The sequence below is a fragment of the Cryptomeria japonica genome, chromosome 10 (assembly GCF_030272615.1).
Source record: "Cryptomeria japonica chromosome 10, Sugi_1.0, whole genome shotgun sequence".
In the NCBI taxonomy this organism is placed as follows: Eukaryota; Viridiplantae; Streptophyta; class Pinopsida; order Cupressales; family Cupressaceae; genus Cryptomeria; species Cryptomeria japonica.
The window spans coordinates 770,515,441-770,531,232 of NC_081414.1; the positions used below are offsets into that span (position 1 = coordinate 770,515,441).

Below are 15,792 nucleotides of genomic sequence, written 5' to 3' on the forward strand. Positions count from 1 at the left end.
AAAAATATTTTGAAGACATCAAGTTTTACTGAATGCAAAATTCTTCCATTAAATAAATTCCAATCATGTCAGAATAACTTTGACAAAATAAATACCCTTCAATCATATCATAACTTTCAGTCAAAAGAATTCAGTGTAAGAATGTACTCTAAGATCCTACACTAAGCCAAATGTTGATTATAACAGTCCATCCGTCACGTCCGTTATCATCGTCATCGTACATATATTGTTGTTTTTGTGCGGAATTGAAATTTGTATGTACTCCATGCCACCAGTGACCCGACAGTGATGACAAAAACAGCCAGGACTGGAGAAAGTGGTTTCACGTGGAGAGCACAAATTTTCAAGATTTGTACTCACTCGGAATTGCATTCCCTACACTTGTGAGTTCTGGCTGAGCATACAAAAATATGGACAGCGTTTTCTGTGTGATTTGGATAATTGGAATCCATAATGATGTCATTTAGAAAAGGTGGTGTTGGGTCGAAGCTATTCTGGTTCTAAAATAGATCTTTCTTATAGTGTGATAGCGATATGTTAGTCAATCGCAGTTGCTTATTACAAAATCGACGGTTTAAAACGCGCGACTAATATGCATGTTAGTCAATTCGTACTGTCGTTTTGGAGCTAGAATAGACCCGTCCCTGTACAAGTCTCTACAAACTTTAATTCGTTCTCATACGCTCACGTCCCATCAAAAAGGGAAAGTGTTTGTGTTTTGAAAGTCGTTTAAAGTGGAAGAATAATAGATTTAATAATTATTATGTTGAATTATTTGCAATATCAAAAGATAAAATTAAATATTAAATTTATTATTTATCATGTTCAATTTTATGTATTGGGATTTGCTCTTTTTGGAGTCATGTGGTAAGAAGTTCAATAAAGAATTGACTGTTACAAATGAAAAGCGTTGTGGGACAACTAACTATTGGCAATTCAATGGTCAATATCTAAATTTTCATACATCCTAATAAGCATTGGATATTGGATGCTTATAAATAGGGTTGATTGGATCATTTGGAGCCATACATATTATTATCTCATCTCTCAATATTTACAAATTTGATGACAACTTCTTCCGTGAATAAAAACTCGTTGAAGGAACCTGTGAGCCTTAAGTGATCAAAGGATAAAAGATCTTTGATCTCAGAGGGCATTCTCATCTAGAGATTGCATTATGTCTCAAGGATTGTTCGTAAGATTGATTAGTTTCTTCTTTATAGTGTTTGGATGTCATTTATGTGTTGACTTAACTCTGTAATTGTTGTTAGTTTTGAGTCATGTGGAGTTATCACAACAATATGTTGTTGTCATTGATTTTTTATTTTGGAACTTAAACTATATCAGTTTGTGGTGTTTAGAGATAAATAGGTGTTCCAGGTTTGTTATAATTTGTGTTTTGTGTAGAGAATTGTGTTGAAATCCAAATCATTTGTTTCTTACAAATCAAATCTTAGACACATTTTTTTCTATTGAATATCAAAAAATTCATTAAATATGTTGCTATTTAATCAACAAATCATTTGTTTTGGGTTTACTTGGAGGGTTTCAATTTTGTGTTAGTTAAGGAAGTTATGGAATTCCCATGTGTAAGTGGTGGCAATGTTGGAAGATTAAAAGACAATTGTGAGGAAGGAAGTTGGAGGTTCACAACCGATTCTTGGTAAAGAACAGTTGGAAAGAGAAGATAGAAGCGAAAGAGGTCGGAGATTGGAGTAGGAAAAAAGAATCACTTGGCTTGATAGATAGGTTTAGGGGAAGAGATCTATGGGAAGAAAATATGTTGGATCCTAATCAAAATAAAATGCTTGCCTAAGAGGGATCCAAGGAGGGCATAGCAAGGAAGTGGATATATGCTTGGAGTTCAAAGAGGAAGGGTGACATGGTTGGGTTTGATTTTGGGGAAGAGGGAAAATGGCTTAAGATTAAAGGAAGTGGAAAAATCAATAAGAAAGAGTTATGTCCTTGAGGGAAGGGTAACACTATAGCAATCAGTTTCTTTTCAAAATAATCCGACTGAGGTTGCATTCGGCCTTGCTATGTGCCATATGAACAAAGACTGGCAATTTTTATTTGTAAACATTTGGTCATTGTAGGAATAAATTAATTGCTCATCTCATTTATTTGTTGTCACCTAATTGTTAATGTAATGGTCATTACACTACTCTATTATGTGGCTATGTTTCTTGAAATTCCTACCACTTAGAATGTGTTGTACGAAAATGTCTATTTTACTATTAGTCCCTATTGCTTTTAGAATAGGAAGTTTGTTGTGAGTTCAAAGATTTGTCTAAGGTGAAGGAGGTTGAGCGTGCCATCAAATTGGTATTAGAGCATGGGTATGTGAGGTATGTGAGGGATTGTGTCATCACTATTTTCATTTGTTGAGAAAACTATTTTAGTTCACAAAGTTTGTGACAAATCGTGTAATCTAATTTAGGCATAGTTTTGTGGAGTTGTGGGATATTTTTGGAGTGTGACGCTATAAATTCATGTTTTTGGTAAGTTTTTCAATAATTGGTAAAATTCATTTTCAAGCAAACTTATGAGCTACTCTAACTATATATCCAAACATGTTCAATTTTCATGGGAGAGTAGAGGAAGGATACTAGTAGATTTAATATCTAACTTTGGACATCCTAAAATCCTAGTAGTACATCCAATTTGTACTTTTTTCCTCTTCATATGCAACATAATAGCTTATAGTTATTATTTTGGCTTCTAGGTAGTTACAATGAACAAAAGATTTTTTGTTATGTTCACAAAGGTCAAAAAGTGATCGTTTTGAGGTGATGTCCAATACATATTTTTTGTTGTCCAATTAATCATTCACTTTGTCTACAACAAAATTTGCACAAATGTTCCAATACTTATGCACAAATGGTCCAATAATTGTACACTATGACTATCAATAAAGTTGCACAATTCTTCTAATTAGTGATTTTTTTCTCAACTACTAGATATACAAATAGACAACTGTTGATCTAATAAATGATTTTTAATAGACTTTTAATTAACATTATCTAATGAACACTTATTAGAACATGATAATTACATCATTGTTAGAACCCATAAAAAAAATATTTAAATCAAAAATCTTCCTAATAGACATCATTTGTTAAATGAATTATATAAACAAAATGACATCACATTACCTTTGAATTACTGAGAACTCACAGTTGTACTGCCATTTCAAACCTGCCCCTCCAAATTGCACACTTTTTCCTTTTTACCTGTCGACTCCCAATATATCATAAATGCCAACGAATTCCCACCAAGTCACAAATCGAAACCAACTTTATAAACCAAAAAAAAACACATAAAACACTGTAAGAAACAGAAAATGGCCCTCCATATTCACTTTAATGCCATCACAAGTATTCTTTATATATTTGTCGGGTATCTAGTCAGACCCTCCCTCTAAAAAGTATTCGACTTTACTGTAAAAACAACTGTTATCTCTAGCATTTTCTTGTCAACGACTATTTTTAACGGGGCTACTGTTAATATAAATAATCTGAAATATTTATGCTAGGAACTAACTATTGATTAGGATACGCTGGCTTTTCAAACTCTCTTTTTTATTATTATTATCTAAACAGGAAATTTTTCTCTGTGTACATATATATTTGTCTGTCTATGTGTCTGTTTAGATGTCTTTTAGTTTTCACATACATATATGTACACATAAAAGTAATATAATATAAAGCATTTTTGATATAATATAATAAGATATATTGATGAAATTAAATGATTATAAATTTATTTTTAAAAAATCAAATTTTGATGAATACAAGATTCTAACATTAAATGAAATCAAAATCATTTTTGATATGATTTTGAGAAAATGAATACCCTTCAATGACTTTCAGTCAAAAGAATTCAATGTAAGAGTGTACTCTAGAATCCTCCATTAAGCAAATGTTGATAATAACAGTCCATCCGCCATTTCCGTATTCGTCGTCATCGTACATATATTAATGTTTTTGGTCAATATTGCAATTTGTATGTAGTCCATGGCAGACGTGAGCGGACAATGATGACAAAAGCTGTCAGTACCGGCGAGAGTTGTTTCACGGGGACAAGCACAAATTTTCAAGATTGGTACTCTCGGAATCGCATTCCCTACACCTCTGAGTTCTGGGTAAGCATAAAATAATATGGGCACTGTTATGTCTGTGATTTGGGTAATTGGAATACATAATGATATCATTTCCGCGGTGAGAGAAAAGGTGGTGCTGTTTAAATCTATACAAACCCTCATTCGCTCTTATACGTCCATGTCCCGTCAAAGGAGGAAAGTATTCGTGTTTGAAAGTCGCTTCGAGTGGAGCTTGACAGATCATTTTTCTATTATTTTTAAGAGAGGATTTGTCATGTTTCTTTTTGTTTATATTGTTTGATTGAGCAAGTACAGAAGAATAATTGATTTAATTATTTGTAATATTAATAAAAAACTAATATTAAGTTTATTATTTTTGAGGTTCAATGTATTGGAATTTGTTTTCTTTGGATTCATGTGGTAAAAAGTTTAAGAAAGAATCAACTCTTATAAATGAAAAGTGCTTTGGGGCAATTCATTTGTTGGTAATTTAGTGGTTGGCATCTAAATTGTCATGCATTCTAATAGGCATTATGTATTGAATGGTTATAAATATGGTTGTTTGGGTCATTTGGAGGCATGTTGATTAGTATTTCATCTCTCATATTTGTGAATTTGGAGACAACTTTTTGAGTAAACAAAAACCTATTGAAGGAGAATGCTTGTGCATGAAAAGCAATGAGTTTTGGGTGATTAGAGGATAAAAATCTTTGATTTTAGAAGAAATTCTCATCTAGAGATTGCATTTTGTCTAAAGGAATGTTTGTAAGATTGATTAGTTTCTTCTTTGTAGTGTTTCGTTGTTATGCATGTCTTGATTTGGGAGTTCTTGAAGCATAATTGTTTAATTGTTGTTAGTTTTGAGTATTTTGGAGGTATCAAAACAATATGTTGTTGTCGTTGCATTTTTATTTTGGAACTCGAACTATATCAGGTTGTGGTGTTTAGAGTTACATGAGTATTTCCGTTTTGTTATATTTTGTGAGTTTTGTGCACAAATTGGTGTTGAAAGACAAATCATTTGTTTCTTATAGATGAAATTTTAGAATTAATCATTTGTTATTGAATATCAAAAAAATTATTAAATGTGTTGCTATTTTCATTTGGTGAGAAAACTATTTCAATTCCTAAAGTTCAGAGCAAATTGGGAGTCTATTTTTGGCATACTTTTGTGGATTTGTGGAAGATTTGTAGTGTGTGAAGCTATAAATTTGTCGTTGTTATAAAATATGATTTCCAGACTTGTACATCTAAAGTTCATATTGGAAAATCAATTTAATGATGTTTTTTGAAAATTTCATTAACTTGTTGTTTTCTTTGTGCAAAAACCAAGTTAACTAGATTTGTGTTTTTGGTTGAATTTTGACATGATTGATAAATTCATTTTCAGATATGAAAATAATCCTAATATTTGAGTTGACGACTACACTATTATTTTGTCTTTCAAGAAAACTAATGAGCTACTCGAAAACTACATCCAAATATATTCAAAGCTTATGGGAGAGTAAATGAAGGATACTAATAACCATTATATCTAGCTTTGCACACCCTAAGCTCCTGACTATTCATCAAATTTTGTTCATGAGCGACTTAGATCATATAGCTATTGTTTTGGCTTCTAGGTAGGTACGACGAACATAAGACATTTTGCCATGCACACAAGGGTCAAAAAATGGTCATTTCAAGGCTATGTCCAATACATATTCTCTATTGTCTAGTTGACCATTCACTTTGACCACCAAAACATTTACACAATTATTCCAATACTTAAGCATGAATGGTCCAATGATAGCACATAATGACTACCAATAAAATAACACAATTCTTATAATTAATGACTTTTTGTTCAACTACTAGACATGCAAGTGAATGGCTATTAATCTAATAGATAACTTTTCAATGAATTTTTAATTAACATGTTCCAATGAATGATTATTGAAAAATGAATGATAATGACCCATAAAAATTTGTTTAAAACAAATCCCCATAACATGATTCCTAATCGACATCATTGTCCTTGATGAATTATGTAATCAAGTGTCACATCACCTTACCTTGCAAATACTCGGGACTCACACATGTACTGCCATTTCTAACCTGCCCCTCCAAATTGGACACTTTTTCTCCGTCTACTCCCACGAAATCATAAATCCCAACGAACTCCCACCAATAAACAAATAAACTCTGGTATATTGTTGTTCAACGACCGTTTTTAACGGGGTTACCGTTAAATATAAATAATCTGAAATATTTAGTACAGAAACTAATTCTTTCAACTCTCTATTATTATTCGATCTTATGCCAAAAGTCTTATGCGTAATGGTATAATAATAATTAAAATATCTAATATGTTCCGTTACAAATGGAGAAAAACGGCCGTCATACGATGAATGACAAGGCACAAAACTGTGTTGTGCGCCTGCACGGCCGGCAGGCTTTCACAAATTATTCTTAACATTGGCGGGATGAAAAAGAAAGTCTGATGCTCTTTCTTTGAAAATGCCCTTTAATTTCTTACTCGTATCATTGCAGAGTAGCATATATTTGGGCCATATTTTATAGTACAATATATTATAGTACTTAAAATTGTAGTACATATTTAGTACTGAAGTTGAATGGTAATGAATCATTACAGATCAAATCTTACTAAATGAAAAATTTCCTTAATCCTTAACTTTGGAAAAGGTTTTAATCTACAAATCCTACTCTATATCTAATAATAAAAGAAATGACCTTATATAAAATCTTCCATTGAAAAAACAGTAAAGCCAAAATGTTGATAATTAAAAGTCCGTCCGTCACCTCCGTTTCGTCATTAATGTATATATATAGTTGTTTTTGTTTAGAATAGAAATTTGTATGTAGTCCACGCAACAATGATGACCGGACAATGATGACAAAAACGGCCTGTCCTTCGTTTCACGCGGAGAATACAGCACAAATTTTCAAGATTTATAATCACTCGTAATTGCATTCTTTACACCTGTGAGTTCTGGCTGGGCATAAAAAATATGGAGACCGTTTTCTCTATAATTTGGGTAATTGGAATCCGTAATGATGCCATTAACGCGGTGAGAGAAAAGGTGGTGCTGTATAAATCTCTACAAATTTAATTCGATCTCATCCGTTCATGTCGCGTCAAAGTAGGAAAGAATTCGTGTTTTGAAAGTCGTTTAAAGTGGAGGTTTGCTGATCATTGGATTGCATAGGGCAGCACGGGGCAGTGGGCCTTCTCAATTGGTGTAAAGCTCTATAAGAGAGAGAGGTCACAAGGTGCCCTAACAACCCGGTTGAGATTTGTTTACCGTGCTAGGGTATAGAGCTCGCTGTAGACTGCCAAAATAAGTTAAAAATCATCTGATCTGTGCGAGAAATTTGACTGTGAAACGACGGAGATGGGGTTGAACAGAGTCCCGTGGTTTGTGTTTGTCGTTATGGCTGCATTGTTGATGTCACCCATGTGCCAAGGAATAGTACACTATCACAAGTGGAAGATCAATTATCAGAATTGGTCACCTGACTGCATGCAGCTGCCGGTTATTTCCATCAATGGTCAGTACCCCGGTCCCACTATCAGAGCCCGAGCTGGAGACACCGTTATGGTTCAATTGGAGAACCAAATGCCAACGGAAAATGTCGTCATTCACTGGCATGGCATTCGCCAGGTACGTTTCCGTTCCGTCTGCTGCTCTGCAAGTTTAATTTTGTGTTTTGAGCGGAAGCAGGCAGTATTTTTTCCGTCAATTGACTGTGTGACTGTGTGTGGGGTGCAGATCGGTAGCCCCTGGAACGATGGAACGCCGTCCATGTCTCAGTGTGCTATTAACACTGGCGAGACTTATACTTACAAATTTATTGTAGACAGGGTGAGCATTGATGATATTATGGCATATTTTTCATAGTTTACCTTGAAAATAAGATATCTTTTGAATTTCTTGTGTATGCTTTTTTATTTATGTTTATACAGTAAATCCAGAAACTTTTCACAGTTTATCATGTAGTTTTTTATATTTTCACAGTTTATCATCAAAATAGAACAAATTTATACGGTAAATCCAGAATATTTTTGCATTTTATCATGTAGTTGACATTAAATTTTCACAGTTTATCATGGAAATAGAACAAATTTATACGGTAAGTCCGAGAAAAGTTTCGCAGTTTATCGTGTAGTTGATATTAAATATTCATAGTTTATCATGAAAATCTTAGAGTTTCTTCATTTGTTTCAGATCAAATTGAGTGATCTATCATCAACAAGAAGAAAGCGATCTCAAAGATCAATGACGAAACATTTACAGTTCATTTTTCTGAAATTATTTTATCTGGATCAGGCAGTGCCGGAAAATATTGTTAATAGAACATGAAGTGTGATTGAAATTTTGACTGAAGATAAAATGCACATAGTTTTTCAGAAAGAAATTATATTCTGTGAAGATTTGCATTTCACGTTTTTGTAGATTTAATGTGCAGTTTCCTTATATTTTTTATTCCTATTCTTGCATTAATGAAAATAAATAGTTCACGACTTTTTCGTATAAAAGACATTCTGCTCTATCTCATGACCTGTGAAAATTTCGTGTTCTTTATTCCTGGTATTATTATATATTGTTTTGAAATTTTGATCACGTTTTCTGAGTTTCCGGATTAATGGCGAGGTTGCCGGTGTATGCAGCCAGGAACATACTTTTATCATGGTCACTACGGGCTGCAGCGATCGGCCGGCTTGTATGGATCTTTAATAGTCGATCCGGCCGGAAAAGAGCCTTTCTCGTATGACGGCGAGTTAAGCATCGTTTTAAATGACTGGTGGCACGCCAGCACCTACGAGCAGGCCGTAGGCCTCTCCTCCACTCCTTTTGTCTGGATCGGAGAGCCTCAGGTATACTTTTTCACCATGATCTCCTTCAATGGCGGCCTCCTTCAGTAATGTCATAAATTTTTATTTTATCTTTTCTGTTGATTGACGGAAAAGCTCTGTTTTATCTGTTTACAGTCACTGTTAATAGAAGGAAGAGGAAAGTTCAATTGCTCCCCTGTTTCTGCAGACAGTAGCAGCACCTGCAACGCCACTCACACGCAATGCACGCCTCACATTCTCTCGGTGAAGAGCGGCAAGACATATCGTCTGCGCATTGCGAGCGTAGCTTCATTATCCGCCCTCAATTTTCTCATCCAGGTAAGAAAATATCTCACAGTAAATAACAGTACACTTCTCTCTCTTCTGTTCTGATTGCTGTTAACTGTGTACAACTGACAGGGACACAAAATGACGATTGTGGAGGCCGACGGGCACTACGTGGAACCAGTGGAGCTAGAAAACCTAGATGTGTATTCTGGCGAATCTTATTCTGTTTTGGTAAAAGCAAATCAGGATCCTGCCCATAACTACTGGGCGTCGCTAAATGTTAGAGGAAGGAAACCCAAAACTCCAACGGGTCTAGCCATTTTTAACTATCTTCCAAATCCTTCCACAATGCTTCCCATCTCACCGCCACCGCCCAGCCCTCTCTGGAACGACTTCGCCTACAGCAAAGCCATGGCGAAAAAGATTGTGGCGCTCAAAGGCCACGAAGAATCTCCCCCTCCTCAATCCCACAGGCAGCTCATCTTACTCAACACACAGAACAAAATCAACGGTTTCCTTAAATGGGCAATCAACAATATTTCTCTGGTTCCTCCACCCACTCCATATTTGGCTGCAATGAGGTATAAAATTCATGGCGCCTACAATACTGCTGCACCTCCGGATGTTTACAGTCCCCGAGATCACAAAATTTTTGTTCCTCCTCCAAACCCTAACGCCACCGAAGGAAACGGAGTATATGTATTCAAAATGAACTCCGTTGTGGATGTGATTCTGCAAAATGCAAATACGCTTACTCCAAATAACTCAGAGATCCATCCATGGCACCTGCACGGTCACGATTTTTGGATCCTCGGTTATGGAGAAGGCGTGTTCGACCCGGAAAAGGATCCCAAAAACTATAATTTGGTGAATCCTCCCCTTCGTAACACAGTACCACTGTTTCCTTATGGCTGGACGGCATTTCGGTTCAAAGCTGACAATCCAGGCGTGTGGGCATTCCACTGTCATTTGGAGGCCCACCTGTTTATGGGAATGGCTGTCATGTTTGCTGAAGGTGTCGAGAGAGTCGGGAAAATTCCCAGATCCTCCATGGGATGTGGGCTAACCAGGAACAGATTCATGCACCATAAATGATCAAATTAGCACTAGTATTATTCTATTTTTTAGCTTTTTGATGACGAGGGCCACCTCTGAATTATTTTGGTCTGTGGAGCGTTAATCATTAGTATTTGTTTGTACTTTTAATGTAAACTATATCGTTGGAGGATTGTGCTATCAATCTGTATTATTATTCTATTTGTAATCATAATAGATGATAAACTTGACAATCATTTAAATATCCCGTTTTAGATTTTAAACAATCTGGATCTTATGAGGTTAAACGTGAAGAATGTTGATTTTATTTAAGAGCATGATAGTTGAACAGATAAAAAGTAATAATTTTGTTTTGACATAGAAATTATGAAGTTGGAGTTCATGACAAAAGTCAGTTAATATGACGAAATATAATTATATTGCCACACTCCTCTGTAATATGTCTTGAAAAGCTGCTGGAATCTAGATTCATAAAATCTCACAATTTATTTTAAAAACTTTTTAGATCTGGTATTTTAATTTGTTTCATTGGATTTTGGAACGTTGTATTTTAACTAAAGTTTTTATGTTTATAGGTGCAGTGTGATAGAGGTGAACACATCCAACTAGAAACAGAATGATTTAAATAGTTGCAATTTCTAAAATAAAAAGCGAATGAAATTTATAGTTGCAATCTTTTAAAAAATTAAAATAAATGAATGTAAATAGTTACAACTTTCTTTAAAAAAATAAAATAAATGAATGAGTGTAAAGCTGCAATCTTAAATTAAAAAAAATTAAAATTATACATTTAAATAGTTGCAAAAAATATGGACATGTTTCTAATTTTCATATTGAATATGATTTTGTGATTTTTTTCTTAATAGTTGTAACTTTCTATTTTGTAATTCAAAATACAACAACTATAAGAAATGAGTACATCCCTCTAAGAAAAACAAGATAAAATCTCTACTTTTAGAAAATAATTAAACGAATTTAAATAGTAGCAACTTTCTATTCTTTAAATAGTTGCAACTTTGTATTTTTTAAATAGTTGCAACTTTGTATATAAATCTTCAATTTTCCAACATGATAAGTTTGTTTGTTTGATAGTCAATAGTAAACAAATAGAGACAAAATTGGCATGTTTTCATTTAGAAGATTTAATTTCTTATTGGATTTCATTTTCTTTTTATTTCCACCATATAAAACAAAAAATATGGACATGTTTATAATTTTCATATCGGATGTGATTTTGTGATTTGATTTTAATAAGCGCAACTTTCTATTTTTTGATTAAAAAATGATAACAGATAATTTTTTTAAATGAGATGATTAGATAAATAAAATAATTACCTTAATAATTATATCTATCAATAATTTCTAATATTAACATGTTTCTAACTTTTATTTTAATAATTGTAATTTGCTATTTTTTAATTAAAATATAATAACATAATAATTTTTTAAATAGAATAATAGACAAATAAAATGATTACTTTAATAATGATATCTATAGAAAATTTTTACATAAATTTTTCTAAATATAAATATGCTAATAAAACATTGTATTTTAACTAAAATTTTGGTAGAACTCTAGCATTCATTTATGTTGAATATGAATCTAATGCAACAATAAAGGTTAGTTGAGGTGGGTGGTTTAATGGAGGTCTAGTAGCTTTTAGGTATCCATAATGGTTTGGCTAGAGTGTGTGTTTGGTTGTGTGTGATTCATCTTTTTAATGACTTTATTTTTTTATAATGTTCTTTCATAAAATATTATGTTCATGGATTTAATTTATTAGGATTTCAGTGATGTAAAATTAATTACAAATCATCTTTGGAGAAAAAATAGTAAACTAAATACAAAATGAAGAAATAAATGTGAGATATATATGTCTTTTATAATTACAATTAATTATTTCTAATTAATACAATTTTTTTCTCATATATATATATATATATAGGTTTCCCTCCAAACTTTTGTAATAGTTTTTTGTTTAAAGTTATAATAGATTGAGATCCTTCCTACTTAATATAATTTAAAACATATTAAAATAATATAATATTTCCTATATTTTTTCTTATATAAATTTATTATTTTTTTTTAATTTAAAAACCATAATGTCAAAATATATAAACGTCGAGAAGTAGCATTTCTATATTTAATCATGTTGAAAGTGAAGTTGTAAAGAATTTTAATAATTTAGGGAATAAATTTAGGTAATATAGATCGTCACGTTCCTTTTAGAAAAGTGAATTAAAATAAATGATGTCATCCCGTGCACAAAGTAACAAATTGGTTCACAATAAAATATTCTGAATTACTTTACTAAATAATTTTATTGGAAAGTGGTGAATCTTAATCATTTTGCAAGTCAATATGAAATAACCTTTTTAGTATGTCTATTTTCTTTTTATTCAAAAGCTTATAGTAATTTCAATTTTTTGGTATAAATATAATAAAATAAATATTTTGAATATGTATATTTTTAAATTATTTAATTTATTTGAAAGTTAATTGATGTTTAGTTTTTTATTTTAAATTTATCTTATTTTATTTTAAAATTATTTTTGTTGTTGAGAATTTTTAATTTATTTAAGAGTTATTTTTTTTTAATTTAATACTTATTTATAATTTTGATCTTTAAATATATATAAATGTGTCTAGGTTTGATGTTATTATAGAACATTTATACATATTAATTATATTCATATGGAACTCTTTGATATCACTATAAAACACCTATAAATACAGGAACATACAACAATCCAAACCCATGGATAGCTCGTCCAAATCTACGAATACCTCATCCATGACATGTCATAACACCATCCAAGTCACCTAGCATGAACACAAATAATAGTATCAACAAACCTACAAACAACACCAACAATAGCATCTTATCATAGCCCAACAAGAATTTGAACTTTCTTGACCACAACGCCACCACCACTTAACCATTGAACCCATAAGATTATATATAATTTTTATTTTTAATATAATATAAATATTTATATTTATATTATATTAAAAATAAAATGTATAATAAAATAAATGTGATTTCAATTTTCTTTCCAAAAGCCTTTATATATTTAAAAAACAACAACAATTATAATAATAATTTTCTTTCAAAATACTTTCATAAATTAAATAAATTATAATAACCAATTACATTTTATATTGACTCTTATTTTTACACACCGTTATCAAATTTATTTAAAAATAATATTTCTTTTACATCAATAATATTTCATTCACATCAACAATGATTTTACACCTCGTTTACATTGAAATACTTGATATACCAAATTGTTCCTTTTCCCTGCAAGTGGGACGAACATAATCAAAAGAATTTAATGATATAAAGCATAAAATGCATGAACCAGAATTTTACAGTATGTCATTGTTTTTCATTCGCTAAGTACAATTTTCCTTTATAAATGGACGGCCCAGATGTTATGCAGTGGAATAAACGTGGGCTGCGGAAACGGGGCATATGATGTGTGTTTGAATTTTTGTTTTGGAAATCGTAACTTTTTGCGTCAAATGAGTTTGACGGGGATATCGAGCATTGACAAGCGTCAATGATGAAATCTCTGTCAAAGAGCGTCAATGATCAAATCTCTGTGAAAAAGCGTCAATGATGAAATCTCTGAAATCACGTAGTGGGGTCGCAGGTGGCAGATATTTTATGGATCATGCCAACTGTGTGCAACCATGGCAGCCTTTTATATTGCTTTTTTGTCGTTTTCACGAGTGCGTAGTAGGTGAGGATTGTGATACAGGAATGGCATATTCCTGAACAATAGTAGTATGTGTGATACTCTGAATCAATTTAGGTAGGTATGAGCAGTTGTTTTGGCCCACAATACTTGCTTCAAAAGTGAAATGATTAGATTAGAGTTCTCTTTGTATGATGGAATAGGTAGGTATTTCATGATGTATCTTGTAAGAGAGGATAAATAATTTTTGTTATTTTGTTTGATGCCATCCAAAATGAACCATTCATGCCACTCCATCTAGTGCATTTTGCATCTTGATGTAAAACATTATAGATGCAGTTAGGTCCATTGATGTGGACCTACATACATATCTCTTGTGGAGAGAGTAGATGAGACAATTCTATTAAGATTGCCTTTCCTACAAGCAAACCATTGGCCTAAACATTACTAAAGCTCACTTGGATCCATATTTAATTGACCCCACTACCAATGAGCTAATTTCTCGAAACAAATCACAAATATATATGAGGTGGTGTAGGCATCTTGTGATGGCTAGTCACTTTTGGGAGCATTAGTGGATGGTATTTGACTAGCCACCACATGCAAATTTAGAGGTCCCTCTTTATTTTTTGAGAAAATTATATGCAAAGTTTCTAATGGGTTACAAATCCAATTATTTTGAATTTAGATCATTCCAGGGTGTTGGTGGTGGCATGCCAGAACAACGATTGGTGGATTGAGTTGATCCCAATCGACCCACACCTAGTCAACTTATTGTGGATCCTCCTTACGATGGTATTCTTGTACCCATTCACCAACATGCAATGGTATTCTTCTATGGCATGAGATAGATCTGAGCCAACCCCTAGCACCTATAGTAGGATAAAAAGAACACATGGACATGGGAGGAGATGAGGCTCAACCTCATATGGTAATTTTAATAATTTTTAAAATTAAACTAAACAAAATTGCTTTAAATTTTGTTTTAAATTTGATCTCAAGTTTATTTCTCTTATACAAAGTGATTGAGATCAACCTAGTCCATGTTGGCAAGAGACACTGCACAAGTCATCTGGTGTTGTCATTGATGGCAACCCAAGTTAGTTATCCCATCCACACTGTGTGATTTGATCCTACTGGAAGTCAGATTAGAGATTGGTTCAAGTCCGGCAAGCTTGAACAAAGTATCCGACAGATCTTAGTATTTTGATTGGTACATGATTTCGGGTTATCATTTTGTTTTGCAGATTTTAGGGAAGGTAGATGGATGTCTAGATTTCCCTATTCGGGAGTTTTAGCCTCCGATGGTGATTGGTTCATGAGTTAGAAGCATCAGTTTGGTAGTTTAAAATGGCAATCTTGTGTTGATAATTCTTATGTGGATTGATTTTGGTGATGGTTTTTGTGATCTAGGTATTTTGTCTGAGAGTTGTGGTAGCGTGTGGACAATTGTTTTGGTTTGCATTGGTATTTGAGTTTAGATTGAGCCAACTATGTGGTCACATTTCAGTAATGTTCTAAGTGTTCTTGAGTCGACTAGCCATAGATGTGATTTCTTGTTGTGGATATATAAGATCAATTGTTCTGATCATTTTGGATATTGGTGGGTATGCAAAAGGTGTTGGTGATCGATTGTGTGCAACTTCACATGAACAAGTCAAAGATTTGTGCTTTGGGTTATTGCAGAATAGTGAATTAGAGCAGTATAAGGCAGAGTATTAAATGTTTGTAAAATATGCTTAACCGGAACTATAATCAAGCATTTGTAGATGCTATTATTTAGTTCATGTAGTTCAGTGATTTG

General features: G+C 32.7%; 1 protein-coding gene across 1 annotated transcript; it reads left to right on the forward strand.

Annotated features, from left to right (window-relative positions):
* The first annotated feature begins 7,086 nt into the window (after positions 1–7,086).
* LOC131026972 (L-ascorbate oxidase) lies at positions 7,087–10,519 on the forward strand. The gene is made up of 5 exons (XM_057956965.2): positions 7,087–7,767; positions 7,876–7,968; positions 8,775–8,981; positions 9,096–9,278; positions 9,360–10,519. The coding sequence occupies exons 1-5, from the start codon at positions 7,498–7,500 to the stop codon at positions 10,320–10,322; spliced, it is 1,716 nt and encodes a 571-aa protein (XP_057812948.2). The 5' UTR covers positions 7,087–7,497; the 3' UTR covers positions 10,323–10,519.
* Positions 10,520–15,792: the final 5,273 nt, after the last annotated feature.

Bases quoted from the DNA above. Each gene is read 5' to 3' on its own strand.
- LOC131026972 (XM_057956965.2), top strand. From the start codon at position 7,498: ATGGGGTTGAACAGAGTCCCGTGGTTTGTGTTTGTCGTTATGGCTGCA. The intron at 7,768-7,875 runs GTACGTTTCCGT...TGTGGGGTGCAG, and splicing joins ACTGGCATGGCATTCGCCAG to ATCGGTAGCCCCTGGAACGA. The intron at 7,969-8,774 runs GTGAGCATTGAT...CGGTGTATGCAG, and splicing joins ACAAATTTATTGTAGACAGG to CCAGGAACATACTTTTATCA.